The 16,096-nt window shown below is 43.8% G+C and overlaps 1 protein-coding gene and 1 long non-coding RNA gene across 2 annotated transcripts; one reads left to right on the top strand and one right to left on the bottom strand.

Moving 5' to 3' along the window:
• Positions 1–2,837: 2,837 nt before the first annotated feature.
• Positions 2,838–12,748, bottom strand: lrrc57 (leucine rich repeat containing 57). Its single transcript, XM_071513212.1, has 6 exons — positions 12,482–12,748; positions 11,889–12,185; positions 10,365–10,500; positions 9,408–9,676; positions 7,787–7,972; positions 2,838–2,975 (listed from the first exon to the last, which is right to left on the bottom strand). Exons 2-6 carry the CDS (start codon positions 11,970–11,972, stop codon positions 2,934–2,936), a joined length of 717 nt encoding a protein of 238 aa, XP_071369313.1. The 5' UTR covers positions 11,973–12,185; positions 12,482–12,748; the 3' UTR covers positions 2,838–2,933.
• A 235-nt stretch (positions 12,749–12,983) lies between these two features.
• LOC139639143 (uncharacterized) lies at positions 12,984–15,942 on the top strand. Its single transcript, XR_011694849.1, has 4 exons — positions 12,984–13,186; positions 13,756–13,853; positions 14,791–14,885; positions 15,866–15,942. It is a non-coding gene; the product is annotated as an uncharacterized lncRNA (long non-coding RNA).
• The last annotated feature ends 154 nt before the right edge of the window (positions 15,943–16,096 follow it).

Genomic DNA, 16,096 nt, shown 5'->3' with positions numbered 1-16,096 from the left:
TCCTGTCAGACTGAACTGGGACTCTACTGCAGGGATTCTCAACCTTTTTCATATCAAGGACCTTAATCTAGTCCACATTAGAGCCACGGACCCCCATTTGATGAGATTTTGTCTCTCGGACCCAAATCTGAGAATATTTTTATTGTTAGATATGATTTTGTCCAGAATTCCATGACTGTCTGTGTTGTAGTTAGAGAGATAACAGAGGAACTATGATCAGAATATTCTTCTACATTCTCTAACTGTGTTAGCTTCTTGTAGATGAAATAATGCTGAAGTTTAACAATTCATCAATTTGCTGGGGACCCCCTGGAACCCCCTCAGGGACCCCTGGTGGTCCCCGGACCCCACGTTGAGAACCACCGCTCTATAGGACCGCTCACCTTGGATTATGGCACAGGAGATATTAGCATCATATTCTGTGTGTTGATAAATGCTAAATGACAGAGTTTGGAGTTTGATCTGGACAAGAGTCTTTATTTATTTATATTTACTAAATGAGACTTCAACATGAACATGTCGGCTCCATTATTTCATCTAATTTGTCAAATCAACCTCCTGCAAAGCCAGATGTGCAACACTTTATATGATGATTATGATAATTACTATTAGTACTAGTAGTAGTAGAAGTAGAAGTAGTAGTAGTAGTAGTATTACAGGTATATCACATTGTCTCCCACTTGAAGCCTTTTCTTATAAATGTTTCTTCATCACACTAAATCAATAAAAATCAAGTTTCATTCTCAGTGTATCTCAGTAGGTTGAGTATGGCTTAAATGCAACACCATCAACAATAATATTTTTCCTTATTCTCCACACTCCAGCCTATTAGAGGTTACTCTGTCTGGTCTGGGGTCTGTTTGATCTTCTCCTCTGTCTGTTCTGAACAGCTGGAGTCTGGTCGGAGTCAACAGAAGAAGAAGAAGAAGAAGAAGAAGAAGAGCTGGGTAGTTAGTGTGAGCAGCGAGAGCCGCCATGACTGAACAGACAGAAGAGAAACTCAAACTGCAGCAACAGACCAGATGAATCGCTCACAGATCATTCATTTAAAGGACGGTTCAGTCTGTTCTCCATCCCTGCAGATGGTTTTCAGCTTGGTGACGGTTAGCAGAGATTTGATATTTTTCCTTCATCTTCGTTGTTTTCCACAGTAAATATTCTGAACCAAACTCAGTCTGAATATCAGAGTTCCTCCCAGTAGAGAAGAGAGCAGCAGGTTCAGTCTGGAGCTGCTGTGATGCTCTTCTTCACTGACTGAACCAGAGTCTCTGCTGTTTTCTCTGCTGTTTCAGCTGAATGGGAGCGAATGAGCCGAGAGGTTTGGAAACATCGATTTAAAAACATCTTTAATCGTGGTTCATGCATCTTAAAACTGTCAGAATTAACATTAAAGGAATGGAGAATGCAAAATAAATATGAGCAAAAACCTGAAACGAACTGAACTGTCCTTTAAACTCAGCTGGTCGTTAAACATCAAAGAGTTACGGAAAATTGCAATTAATGTTACAGAAACATATTAAATAAAACCATTAAATAAAAGTTAAATATTTCTGGACCATCAGGTTACTGAGTGCAGGAGAGAGAATGTGGATGAAAACATAATTCCTTCAACAGGAGAATTTAAAAAACGCTTCATCTTCCTCTCCGGGCGGCTCTTCCTCTGCAGGATTTAGATTTAAAGAGTCCAGACCGACAAAACCAGAACCGACTCCGTCTGGAAAACCAGGTTCAGGAGCTGGAGGATTTGGAAGCGGTTCACAGCACAGAAGAAGAGTTCAGATCCAAAACCAGTCGAACTGAAGTAGAGCTGCAACGATTAATCGATTAATTGATTAGTTGTCAACTATTAAATTAATCGCCAACTATTTTGATAATCGATTAATCGGTTTGAGTCATTTTTTAAGAAAAATTTGTCAAAATTCTCTGATTCCAGCTTCTGTGAATATTTCCTGGTTTCTTTCCTCCTCTATGACAGTAAACTGAATATCTTTGGGTTGTGGACAAAACAAGACATTTGAGGACGTCATCTTGGGCTTTGGGAAACACTGATCCACATTTTTCACCATTTTCTGACATTTTATAGACCAAACAACTAATCGATTAATCGAGAAAATAATCCACAGATTAATCCACAATGAAAATAATCGTTAGTTGCAGCCTTAAACTGAAGTGACTCCAGTTTCGGCTTTGGGGGGGTGGGGGGGGAATATATTTGATACCTGATATAAAGTTCCAAGCCTTCTCCTCCTCTGAAGTCTCTGATAGTAAGAAATCAAATCAAATTATGCGACTTTTTAAACTGAAAGGAAACTGGAGGAAAAGTTTTTTGTTTTGAACCAAACTGGACAAACAGCGTTTTGGAAGTGAACTCTTCATGTGTTGATGATAAGAGAGGATCAATCAGCTGCAGATCAATCAGTCCGATAGATCGGGACATTCTGTGAATATGAATATTAATGTCGGTGCAGCGTCTGTCCCTGAGCCACATGTTTCACCTCCTCTGTGTGATGGAAACAGACCTGATGCTGATGTCCCAAAAACAACAGACTGAACAGACAGTCAGTGAAAAACACACTGATCGTCGATAGTGTCTCTCTCTTCCGGTGTTAACTCCTGTATGGATCTGTATGGATCTGTATGGATCTGTATGGATCTGTATTGATCTGTATGGATCTGTATGGATCTGTATTGATCTGTATTGGTCTGTATTGATCTGCTGTGTTTCCATGTGCAGCTCTCAGTGAGCAGCCTGTGTGTTAAAGCTCTGCAGTGTTTCCCCGGCTGGACGGCCGGACGCCTCGCAGCCCGCGGCTCGGCCAGCAGGCGGCGCCGTCCGTCCGGCCTTCATCATGTGAGTCTGTAGCAGGAGAAGCGGCTGAGGTTAAGATGCTGTGGCTGCGGTTCAGCCTCCGGCCTGCGGGCGGCGCTCCGGCTCAGATGAACTTCTTCTTGGTGGCGGTGAAGCGCTCCATGTACTGAGAGAGAAACACCAGAAGAAGAGACTGACACCAGAACCTGATTTGAGGTTTTAGATCCATGAAACATTTTCTGATATCAAAGAAATATCTGGAGGTGACGTCACCTCGTCTGTGATTGGCCGGTTATCCAGGAAGAAGAAAAACACAACAAACTACTGGATGGAGACAGAAACCAACAGCTGATCCTAACAGCTGAAGAGTTTCCTTTAACCTGAACCGATTCTAACGAGACATTTGGATCAGAAACACTAGTATGGATGAATATGGAGTTATTGCTTTATCTTCTATCTGCTCTAAGCTTTTCTAAATCCTCTTCTGTGCTGCTGCAGTAACTCGATTTCCCCACAGGATCAATAAAGTTCATCAGGGATCAATAAAGTTAATCTGTTCCAATACTGTGATAAGAAGCTGTAAACCGTGATAAGAAGCTGTAAACTGGAAGCATGAATTATGAACAGGAGCCGGTGAGACAAACTCTGATGTGAGGAACATGCTGAGTCTGTTTCCTGCTCAGTTCTTTGGTTTCTGGATCTTCATATAAACATGAAGCAGTTTGGGATTTTCTTGCTGAAGGAACAGAGGAGAAACCAGCTTCAAGTTATGAGCAGAGAAGCAGCTCACTTTGTTTCAAAATCACAGCTTAAAGGATCAGGCTGGTGTTTTTAATGCACTGTTTACCGTCAATAAATCCTATGAAAATAACAAAATCAACAATGTGTTTGCTCTCCTCTCGTTACTTTCTGACTTCCCATGTTCCCTTTAGCCGTCAACCAGGAAGTCATCGGCTCCAACTGTAAACTAAAAACCTTGAAATTCAGCTCACAAAGACATAGTTTACATTTTAAAAATCGTTAACTGTTACCATGAAAAGTCAGGCTGTTGTAGTTATTACCAAATCAAATTCAAACTGGAACAAATTCTTCATTACGCCGGGGGACTATTTTCTGTGCTACGGAACTACTTTCCTGAGATGGAAAACGTGTTTCCAGCCGGTTTATTAAGTCGTCTGAGGAAAAAGTGGTCCGGCCCGGTGCATGGTGATGATGAAATATGCTGCAGAGCAGCAGCATGGCTCTGTGACGGGTTTTTAATCATTTTTTAATACAATGGAGTTCTATGGCTGCTGGGACATGGCTGCACTGGGACCAGATACATGGACCAGACTTGTTAGCAAAACAAATTCATTGCTGAATTTGTTATTTTCATAGGATTTGTTGAAGGTAAGAAATGCATTAAAAACACCAGACTGGTCCTTTAAGTTTAAGTTTTTTAAGTTTGATTTGAAGATTTTGGAGTTCAGTATGATTTACAGAGATAGTCGTCTCTCCTCTACTAACTTATTAATTATGTTTCACAGTGATAAATATCAGGATGTCTGAATCCACAGGATTGGGAGTCTGTCTGTCAGTCAGGATTAGACTCAGGGTGGTTGAGTCTATATTAGACACAGATTATGCAGACAGGATTACAGCTGAGACAGAAGCAGACTGAGGTCCATCAGAGCTCTGCTGAGCTGACAGGAAACAGAAACTGACCGACACACTTCCTGTTTTCCATCTGTTTACCTGCCAGGGGAAATAAACTCTGTTAAATTAGTCTGCTTTGTGTCTGAAGTCCTATCAGCTGACTGCAGGCTGACGAGGCGTAACGGCTCATCAGTAATGAACTATGCAGTCACTAACTCTAATCGGACTGATTTTATTTTTTTATTTTTTTCCTTTATTAACTGTATATTGATTTAGTGTTGATGTTCAGATGTCTATTTACTTGACTTGTGTGTATATACATATATTTACATATACTTCCTCTAACTACTAGAGCTGTGAGTCTTCACTGGCTCATGATTCCATTACGATTCAGAGGCTGCGATCCCATTATAAAACGATTAGCGATGCATCTTGATGCATCAAAATTTTTGATTTCTATACATGATTTATTTTTTCTCACTGTGTGACAACTTGCTACTTTTAAAACATCGCGTATTTGTAATGATCCATAATTAAAATAAACAGATGAATCAGAGATGCAAACTCCTCACCTCGCCGTTTTGAGATCAAAATATGTCGCCTACGAGATTCTTTTTTTTTTGGGGGGGGCGGGGGTTAATTGGGTTAATTGGGGTTGAATTGGTTAATTGAGGTGAAACAGACTGAGCAGCGAGTTACTTTCTTGGTCTAAGTGGTTCAGTGCTGCAGTGTGTTGGTCAGCTGGTCTCAGTTTGTTTCTGCTGATCTCTGATCTGCTGGGCTCATGTTAGTCTGACTGACAGAGTAGAAAGTTCACGATATTTTTCACGTTCGTCTCGCAAAGGTAATTATTGAGTCATTAAATCAAAAAATTTCCACACCTCTACTAACTACTGATCATATTGATGAATTTACACTAACTATTTTAGTTGAACTGATCTAATCTTATCTATTGCTTGTCTACTGTTATGCAGTTTATGTAACTCCCTCCTTCTATTAACCAGTGTATGTCAGTCTAATGTCTAATGTCCAAAGCCTGTTCTTTAAACCACCTGCCCAGGGACTACGGAGGTAAACTAGCCTTCTCGGCTAATTCTGGCATATTTTTTAATGTGCACTGTCCCTGTCAAACAAACTAATAAATAAATTAAAAAAAACAGTAAATATTTGAGGTTTTACTCTTTACTTACTAAGGTTTTGAACCAGGCGATGCTGATATTTAGTTTAGTTTATTCAACAAAGACAAGAAGCAGGATTACCTTACAGCTCGTTTGTCAAGGATAACACAACAAAGACTTATTTCCATTGTGGCTTTAGGGTTAGCTGAGGTTGGAGCATATGTCATATCATATATCATTTTATAAGACACACGAGCACAAGGCTTTTTATGTTTTGTATTGTCTTTATTGTTCTTTTTTATGGTGTGAATTAAGTAAAACCTAAAACCAAAACAGTTATCTTTACCGACACTCATCACGGCTCTGTCTGTGTCCAGCAGACAGACGCTGAGTGTGTTCATCATGGTTTTGGTTTTAATAAACTGTAAATAATGAAGTTTGGGGATTCTGTGTTTTACAGGCGAGGCGGTTTGAACTCCAGTACAGAGCGCTGTGGGAAAGTCTGAGGTTTGTTTACAGAACATGAGACCAAAAGACCGGGTCAGAAGACCGGGTCAGAAGACCGGGTCAAAAGGCCGGGTCAGAAGACCGGGTCAGAAGACCGGGTCAAAAGACCGGGTCAGAAGACCGGGTCAGGCAGTATCTGTGTACGGTTCTTAGCGTTTGTTTTTACCTCCTTGGAGTCCCAGGTGGGTGGGGTTCACCCTGATCGTTGGCCCTGACCTAGCAATAGTTGTAGTAGCTGCAGTATTCGTAGTAGAAGCAGTAGTAGTACTACAGTAACAGTTGTTTCAGTGTTTTAAGTAGTTGAAATAGCTGTGTAGTGTGTGTGTATAAAGCTGTTTAAGACTAGTCTGAGCTTTAGAGCTTTTTGGTCTTAGACTCTCAGGTTGGACTCGGCTAATTAAGACTTGTTACGTAAATATTACAATGACTTATGTTGTGGTAGGACAGCTCCCCCCCCCCCCCCGGCTAATCTTGAGTTAAGAACTTTGTTGTTATGGCAACAAGGCGGCCTAGCTGTCAGAGTGGGAAGTTTAAACACTGAAGCTGTTTCACAGAAGATGGAAAATCTTTGGTTTTTGGGAAGAGACTGAAGAAGAGAGAGAGTCTTTAGAGAGAGAAACTTTAGAGATCTACAACAATCAGGAAGTAGTAGGAACAGGTAAATATAAGCATCTACAGCAGGTTTGAGTCTAAGACCTGGGCTGTGACCGGACTGGATCTCTGTCTGGGTTTCAGGCTCTAATTTGTACGTCAGACATTTTTTGTTAGTGTCTGAATCGCAAAATGATATTGTGGAATGATTTTGAGGGCGCTACATATTTCCCACAATGCACTGTAATATGTAGTGAACAAGCCTGGTCACTAAAACGGTGAAAGTACCAGAATGCATTGCGAGTCTGTCGTCACCTGGCCGTTACCGAGCAACCGAGCTGTCACCCTTCTGTGGTTTTATGATGATGACATCATCCTCTTCTTCACCAAACCTCGTTTACTAATGCAAGTAAATAAACTTTTTGTTGATACCAAAAAGATGTCAAGCTATTCTAAAGATGTTTTCTTTAAACTGCCAATTCATAACTAATTATAAATGCACGTTTTGTTATGCTAATTTGAGCTCATTAACACTAACATGAACATGTCTGTCTGTTGGTCAGGAAGGTTTTTATCTCTAGCTGCAGGTTATACGGTTCAGAGCTTATTGTCAGGTGTTTTTTGTTAATGTCAGCTAGTGAGAATCCAGAACCTGAAGGAAACCTCAGAGCTGGATCAGTGAAGAGCTGCTGTGTGAAAATAAACTCCGACACAGAGAATATTTATTCAGACATAAGGTCTGAAAACTCCGAGACGGGAACATCGGGGAATATTTTTTTCTGTTTAATGTCGGCTAGTGACTCATATATGGCTCTGAAGGAATATTGGTAACTTGTCAAATAGCTGAAACATGTTTTTATGAGACTGAACGCAGACGCAGGCTGATGATGAATTAAGAGTCTGAATTCACTCAGTAATCATGTGATTTACGGCTGATTAGAGCACTGACAGAGCAGAGCTGTATAGAGAAACACAGAGGAGGGAACAGAGATCCATTCAGGTCACAGCCCTGGTCTAGCTTTATGCATCTGGCCCCTGTTCTTCCTTCCTGGTCTTCAGTCTGGGTAAAATGCATCTTTTTTCAACCTGAATCCGCCGCGGCGAGATGAGACTTTGTGGTCCTCACCTTGTCGTAGCCCTCCAGGTCCCTCATCCTCTTCACCTCGAACAGGTTTCCCTCCACAGACAGCAGGGACACCTGGGAGGCGCCCAGCACCGACAGAGGGATGGAGGTCAGCTCCAGACAGTTCTCCTCCAGACGGAGAACCTTCAGCCTGGGACACCGAGAAACCTCCGCCGACAACATGGAGATCTGAGGGGGGAGGAGGAGAGGTCCTGCTTTAAGGTTCTGCTTTAAGGTTCTGGTACCTGGTTCTGGTTTAAGGTTCTGATACCTGGTTCTCTTGGGGGTTCTGGTACCTGATTCTGGTTTAAGGTTCTGATACCTGGTTCTCTTGGGGGTTCTGGTACCTGATTCTGGTTTAAGGTTCTGGTACCTGATTCTGGTTGAAGATTCTGGTACTTGGTTCTCTTGGGGGTTCTGGTACCTGATTCTGGTTTAAGGTTCTGGTACCTGATTCTGGTTGAAGGTTCTGGTACTTGGTTCTCTTGGGGGTTCTGGTGCCTAGTTCTGGTTCAAGGTTCTGATACCTGGTTCTCTTGGGGGTTCTGGTACCTGATTCTGGTTTAAGGTTCTGATACCTGGTTCTCTTGGGGGTTCTGGTACCTGGTTCAGGTTTAAGGTTCTGGTACCTGGTTCCATTGGGGGTTCTGGTACCTGATTCTGGTTTAAGGTTCTGATACCTGGTTCTCTTGGGGGTTCTGGTACCTGGTTCTGGTTCAAGGTTCTGATACCTGATTCACTTGGCGGTTCTGGTATCTGATTCTGGTTCAAGCTTCTGATACCTGATTCACTTGGCGGTTCTGGTATCTGATTCTGGTTCAAGCTTCTGATACCTGATTCACTTGGGGGTTCTGGTACCTGGTTCTGGTTTAAGGTTCTTGCACCTGGTTGTGGTTTAAGATTCTGGTGCCAAGATTCTACTAAAGATCTTGTATCTAGTTTTTGGTAGCTGGTTTTGTCAGAGCTTCTGGTATGTACTTTTACTTGATTTGCACGGTTCAGTTCAGGGTTCTAGTATCTGGTTCTGTTAGAGGTTCTGGTACCTGGTTCTGGGTTTAAGGTTCTTGTAGCTGGTTCTGGTTTAAGGTGCTGATATCCAGGTTCTATTAGATTTATCTGGTTCTGGAGTTTTTGAGTGAGACTCTAGTTTTGGTTGATGTTCCTGGTTCTGTTCAGGTTTCTAATATCTGGTTCTGTTGGAGATTCTGTCTCAGGTTCTGATTTGAAGTTCTGGGGGAAAGGTGGAGGTTTTGATACCTGGTTTTTGAGATTCCAGTCTCTAGCTTTAGTCCATGTACCTGGTTCAGTTCAGGGTTCAAGTGTCTGGTTCTGTTGGAAGTTCTGGTTCCTGGCTCTGGTTTAAAGTTCTTGTGTCTAGTTCTGAGCTTTTGGTACTTTTTTTTTAGATTTTGGTGTGTAGGTTTTGCTAATGTACCTGGTTCAGTTCAGGGTTCTACTATCTGGTTCTGTTGGAAGTTCTGTCTGAGGTTCCGGTACCTGGATCTGGTTAGGGTTTGGTACATTGTTCTGTTCTGGTAGTTTTATGGTGGTGTGGTTTGTGGCGTTTCTGGTATCTGTTTCTATTTCAGGTCCCGGCACCTGGTTTCGGTTCAGGTTGTCGTACCTGGTTCTGGTTGAGGTTGATCTCGATGGCCTGCAGCTCCGAGACCTCGGCCGGAACGTTCTGGATGTGGTTCCGGGACAGATCCAGCAGGTCCAGGTGCCTCAGGGTTCCCAGGCCGGGGGGGAACTCTCTGAACTGGTTCCCGGCCAGGCAGAGGGTCCTCAGGGCGCGCAGCTGGCCCAGCGAGGCGGGCAGCTGCTGCAGCCGGTTCCCGCTCAGGCTCAGGGTCTCCAGCTTCTTCAGCTTCCCCAGCTCACTGGGCAGAACAGCTGAGGAGAACATGGAGGAACGTCACACCTGACCGCGCTCAGCGTCAAGCTAGCCACAACGACAAACAAGACTTCCGGGTATAAACTTCAAAATAAAAATAAAAATTCATAAAATAAAAGTCATAAAATAAAAGTCTCATTGGCGAACATGTGTTTAAAGGTTTTTTTAGTAATATAAAGTGCAGAAGTGGGAAATGCACTTCACAGACTCGTGGTGCGTTCATGTGCATCAGATATATCGGAAACATGATTTTCCTGCTTTGAAATATCACATGAACGCTCTCCAAAGTCGGACGATTAAGTTGAAAACTCTGAGAAAGTTTTGCTACCCGAGTTTCCGAGTTATGATGCAACGGTGACCTTTAACCTTCTGAACGAAGGTTCAGGGCGAAAAAATAAAGTTGTGTATCAGTCAACAGAAAGAAAACACAAACACATGCAGCTTTATTGCAAGTTTGAAGTTTTCCAGACTGACAGAACATTTGTTTGAATGAAGTCAGATGAACTTGTTCAGCTGCAGGACGTCTGTGTTTGTTTATCGTTTTCCAGATTTGATTTTCAGACAAAATCTCACATGAAAGCAACGCTGTACAGCAGCCGACCGGGAAGTCCTGAATACCGGACTTTCCCAGCAGAACCTGAACGCAGCGTCGGCCATGTGTCTGCGGTGGGAGCAGCAGAGACTCACTGAGTTTGTTGGAGTTGAGCGTCAAACTCTTCATCTGCAGAAAGTTTCCGATCGCAGCGGGAAGAACCTCGATCTTGTTCCCCGACAGATCCACCGTCCGCAGGTTAGAGGTCAGCCGCTGCAGCTCCTCCGGGAACTACAACAACAACAACAACAACAACAACATCAGCAACAACAACAACAACAACAACAACAACATCAACATCAGCAACAACAACAACAACAACAACATCAACATCAGCAACAACAACAACAACAACAACAACAACATCAGCAACAACAACAACAACAACAACAACAACAACAACAACAACAACATCAACATCAGCAACAACAACAACAACAACATCAACATCATCATCATCAGTCCCAAAACATGAAATGCACATCAGTCTCCCTTCAGTCAATTTTCAAAACACTAGATATCCAATTAGGAGGAAATGCACTGCCTGAAGTTCAACATTCAGGAGCTGTAAAATCAATAAATAAATCAATAAATTAAATAAATAAAAAACTTTATTTCTCTAGCACTTTTAAAAACAAAGTTACAAAGTGCTTTACACTTTAATCTAAAGGATCCGGTGTGTTAAAGTGCCTCACTTAGTCCACCAAAGACAAAGCTGAAACGATTAGTCGAGTTATCGATTAGTCAAGCAACAGAAAGTTTTTAATAATTCATTAATCAGTAAAAACACCAAACATTTCCTGGTTCCAGCTTCTCAGATTTGCTGCTTTTCTGTTTCATCTCTTTATTAAATGAATCTTTGTGTTTCTGTCTGCTGGTCGGACTGAGAAGAAACCTGAAGAATCACTTTGGGCTGTTTAGAGACACATTTTATGACATCACGGGTGACATCGCTTTCGGCTTTTAGAGACTAAATGATTAATCGAAAAAAATAATGGATAGATCAACCGATAATGAAAATAATTGTGAGTTGCAGCCTTACACTTGAGTTCCCTGCTGTCCTTTAAAGAGTCAAATCATTTGGTTCAGTTTTGAGCCGTCAGTCATTATATTTCAAATGGAGGAAATTCATTTTAGTAGAAAAGTCAACAGGAATAATTTGCTGAAGCAAAGATCAGACAGCAGAGTAAACAGCCAGACTGCTGATCTGGGTTCAGATTCAGATTAAAGAGCCACTCAGAGATTTAATATCCATCAAAAAAAGACGGACAAGTGTTAATCTGCACGAGGCTGAGAGCCGAGGTTCAAACAGACGGACAGTCACAGCTCTGCTGTCCGTCTCCTGGAAATGAACCTCTGTCTCACCAAGAAGACAAACTCATCCAGGCTTCCTCCAGAAAGAGGAGACTCATACATCTTTAATGAGAATCAAATACTGGCAGTGTTAATGGGGAGGACAGAGGAGAGACAGGCAGAGACAGACAGACAGGCAGAGACAGACAGAGAGAGAGACAGGCAGAGACAGACAGACAGACAGACAGACAGACAGGCAGAGACAGACAGACAGGCAGAGACAAACAGAGAGACAGAGAGGTAGATACAGACAGACAGTCTCGTACCTCTGGCAGTCCCTTCCCAGTCAGCTGGAAGACTCCGGTCTTCTGGGAAGTTTCCAGGTGAGACTTCAGAGCGCTGTTCCCCATCTGGACTGCTGTGGACCAGGAAACTGTCCAGGAAACTGTCCAGGAAACTGTCCCGGCCCTCCGGCTCCTGCCCCCCGACACTAACACCACCCGGGGACACTGAGGTGGAGCTGCAGTGAGTCTGGTGGTGAAGTGACAGTCTGTCCACACAGGATCAGCTGAGGGGTTTGAAGCTTCTCTCTAGTGGGAAGTGACGCTGTGAGGCTGAACTCCCTGCAGCAGAGGATCAGATCAAGAGGGCGGTGTCAGGAGGGCGGTGTCAGCGTCACACCAACAACAAGCGACACGACTGAAAACGCTAGCTAGCTAGACAGCTAGCTGTCAGTGACAAGAACCACGAGACTGTAATCAAGTGAACACTTTACACCCCGTCCTGCCCGCTCTGTCGGGGGACACACCGAGCTCCGCCCCGCAGCTCGGCGCTGTGGTTTCAGCCAAATATGAAGCGAGCAAGGCAGCGTTAGCCAGCTAGCCGCAGCTAGCTTAGCTAACACAGCAGTTTTACTTACGTCAGAAAACAGGCGTAAAACTGGAGGTTTCCGTCCAAATCTTTAAGAAAGTCGCTCCAAGTAAAATCGTTGATATAATACAACTAACAGCAGAGCTGTCGAGGCGTTACAGCCGACAGACAGCCGGATAATCCACTTCTGTACAGACAGACATGCAGCTAGCAGGCTGCTGGCGCTACCAGTGTCAAGTTAGCCAGAGTTACAAACATGACTTCCGGTCATAAGCTTAAAAATAAAAGTCTTATTGGCGAATACGTGTTAAAAGTTTTCTTTTGAGTAATGTAAAACGCAGAAGTGGGAAAGAATGTATTTAGATTAATCTGTAAACTAATACAATTTATATGTTCACACCGCCCTTCTCGCAGTATATAACAGGCCGCCACTAAAATACAGTTTGTTCGGCTGTAAAAGCTCACAAAAGGAACCAAGTCTTTTCATACGATTTTATTGTTGTTTGGTTCACATCAATACATTTTTACTTTGCTCTTATTTTGACTAATCTGCTTGCCTCCGGCCTGAACTAAACTTGCTCTCCCCTCCGCTGGGGGCGTCAGACCTGCTGCTGCTGACTGCTTCACACCGGAAGTGACTGTTAAACCTGCAGAGAAGAAGAGCGGAGACAAAACAACCGCCAGGCGGGACGAGCCGAGCCGAGCCGAGCTAAACTGAGCTGAAGGTTTTAGACAAGAATCTGACTGTTGACCGGTAAGAAGAAAACACCAAATCACCAGATATCACGTGTTTCATATATAACTTTAACTGATTAATCTGTTTCACTCACGCTGTCGACAAAATCCACTTCTGATGGTTTCGGTTCAGTTCCGCTCTTGTTCGGACTGACGTCACGAACAAACCTCAACACAGTCTGAATCTAGAGGAGCCAGTCTCCAGTTCGGCATGCACCTAAAACACAAAATGTCAATTATTTCAGTAACATTACAGTTTTTAGACTTGGTTTCCTGGTTCTCCCATAGTGAATAATCTGCTTCCACCAGAACAGACCGCAGAGCAGCGGGAACCAATCCCAAAAGTTTAAATCGTATTGAATGAAAGTTCTGGTCAGGAGAGAGAAAGTCTGAAGTCAGATTTTATTTTGGTTTGTATCTTTACTGATGAGCAAGCTCACACAGCTGCCAGGTTTCTGGATGGAGTCTGGTGTGTCAGTCTGTGTGTGTGTGTGTGTTTGTGTGTGTGTGTGTGTGTGTGTGTGTGTGTGTGTGTGTGTGTGTGTGTGTGTGTGTGTGTGTGTGTGTGTGTGTGTGTGTGTGTTTCAGTCCAGATGAGCCAGCTGACCCAGGACCTGTGTGTGTTCTCGGTGTCTCCTGCTGCCAGCCTGCTGGTCAGGTGTGTGTCCAGAGGAGGGCTGAGCCAGGTGAGCAGGAGGAGGAGGAGGAGGAGGAGGGGGGGGGGGGGGTGTTGGAGGACTGTGGAGGTCGTCTGTAAAGCCGCTTCTCCACCGCATGGTACTGGCTCAACTCAACTCGACTCGACTCACTTTTGGTAGTACCACTTGGTTTTCCACTGCAGACAGAACCCCTCATAGGGCTGGGTGATATGGGTGAAATCAATATCATGATAATCATAAGGATTTTTCTCTATATCAATATATATCACGATATGGTGCATGTATGCAAAATCACGTTAAATAATCAAATTAATGTTCTTCTCATTGAACTGAATGGTGATGTTAGGTGTGATGTCAAACAAAACATAATTTTTCGAATAATATTCCTACCATACCTCATTTTAGTTTTTAAGTAAAATTTGCTTGTCATCATCAGTTCAGGCAGCAGAAATGTGTCACGATATCAAAATATCTTCATATCACGATATGATTCCACTGAAAGATGATAAACGATAATATTGAATTATCGCCCAGCCCTACCCCCTCAATGTGCCCCCCCCCCCCCCCCCCCACAACTGGTCGTCATAGCGACGCCGCATGAAACTGCCGTGACATCATCATCTTCAACGCGTCACACAGCAACAGCGGAGGCCATGGAAGCGATGGGGTTCTTGGTTCTCGGCGTCTGGCTGCTCTGTTCCTCACAGCAGAGACAGACTGGATCTGAGGAGAGCTCCAGCAGCTCCGCTATTTAAAATGGCGGGTTTGTGCAGGACGGCCCGTGTCGAGCGATGATGAGGATTCTCTCTGACCAATCGGCAGTCTGCAGTGTTTTCACGCCTCCTTCTGCTGCTCAGCCAGCGGAAAACCAAAAGAGTGGAGTGGAGTCGAGTCGAGCCGGTGCCATGCGGTGGAAAAGCGGCTTAACTCTCCTATTGGTTCTCCCCGTCTCCTCGTCCTATAGGAGGAGATAGACTCCGCCCCCAGGCAGAGCTCCGCCTTCTCCCCCGGCTCCTGCGGGCGGAGCAGCAGATCCAGACCAGGAGGCGGCTGGACGAGGTCTGAGCATCTCTGTTTTTATTTCAATACAAGAAATACAAAATTTACAAAAAGAAGAAAACAAATCTCATTTTAAGTCATTGTATCTGCTTTACTAAATACAGTTCAAGTTCAAATGTATTTCATTTATTATTTATAGTTTATAGTTTCATAACTTTGATCAGCTGTTCGGTCAGAAGCTTTAGTTTCTGTCTCCAGGCAGGAAAACTGTTCAGTGTGTTTTTCTGAAACCTGCAGAGACAGAATCTCTCCACAGCTGCTTGGTGGTGGATGTTGCTCAGAGACTCAGGTGTCCAAGTGTTGATGTGTGTTGGTGTGTGTTGAAGTGTGTTGGTGTGTGTTGGTGTGTGTTGAAGTGTGTTGGTGTGTGTTGGTGTGTGTTGGTGTGTGTTGAAGTGTGTTGATGTGTGTTGAAGTGTGTTGGTGTGTGTTGGTGTGTGTTGAAGTGTGTTGGTGTGTGTTGGTGTGTGTTGGTGTGTGTTGAAGTGTGTTGATGTGTGTTGAAGTGTGTTGGTGTGTGTTGGTGTGTGTTGGTGTGTGTTGGTGTGTGTTGATGTGTGTTGATGTGTGTTGGTGTGTGTTGGTGTGTGTTGGTGTGTGTTGGTGTGTGTTGGTGTGTGTTGATGTGTGTTGGTGTGTGTTGGTGTGTGTTGATGTGTGTTGGTGTGTGTTGGTGTGTGTTGGTGTGTGTTGGTGTGTGTTGATGTGTGTTGGTGTGTGTTGGTGTGTGTTGGTGTGTGTTGAAGTGTGTTGATGTGTGTTGGTGTGTGTTGGTGTGTGTTGGTGTGTGTTGATGTGTGTTGATGTGTGTTGGTGTGTGTTGATGTGTGTTGGTGTGTGTTGGTGTGTGTTGGTGTGTGTTGGAGGGATTTGAACCTGCGGCTCAGTGGGCGGAGCTTCAGAGCTGCAGGTTTGACTCCCAGACCGTCTGCTTCTTCTTCTTCTCCTTCATCTTCTTCTTCTTCTTCTTCTTGTTTCAGTTGCAGCTGCAGATGGAGCTGCTGCAGGCGGAGAAGGAGAGCGCTGACATCACACACCCGCTCTACCTCAGTGAGAGAGAGAGAGTGTGTGTGTGTGAGAGAGAGAGAGAGAGTGTGTGTGTGTGAGAGAGAGAGAGTGTGTGTGAGAGAGAGAGAGAGAGAGAGAGAGTGTGTGAGAGAGAGACAGAGAGAGAGAGAGTGTGTGAGAGAGAGAGAGAGAGAGAGTGTGTG

This window comes from Centroberyx affinis, unplaced genomic scaffold (genome assembly GCF_046629955.1).
Source record: "Centroberyx affinis isolate AG114_WGS23_722 - 3 ecotype Tasmania unplaced genomic scaffold, CSIRO-AGI_Caff_v1 ptg006860l_1, whole genome shotgun sequence".
In the NCBI taxonomy this organism is placed as follows: Eukaryota; Metazoa; Chordata; class Actinopteri; order Beryciformes; family Berycidae; genus Centroberyx; species Centroberyx affinis.
This window is presented reverse-complemented; position numbering and strand designations above follow the sequence as displayed.

Excerpts from the sequence above, each read along its gene's own strand:
- lrrc57 (XM_071513212.1), bottom strand. The coding sequence starts at position 11,972 with ATGGGGAACAGCGCTCTGAAGTCTCACCTGGAAACTTCCCAGAAGACC. Across the intron at positions 9,677-10,364 it reads GCTCAACTCCAACAAACTCA|CTGTTCTGCCCAGTGAGCTG; the intron begins GTGAGTCTCTGC and ends TGTTCTCCTCAG. Across the intron at positions 7,973-9,407 it reads TCAACCTCAACCAGAACCAG|ATCTCCATGTTGTCGGCGGA; the intron begins GTACGACAACCT and ends CTCCCCCCTCAG.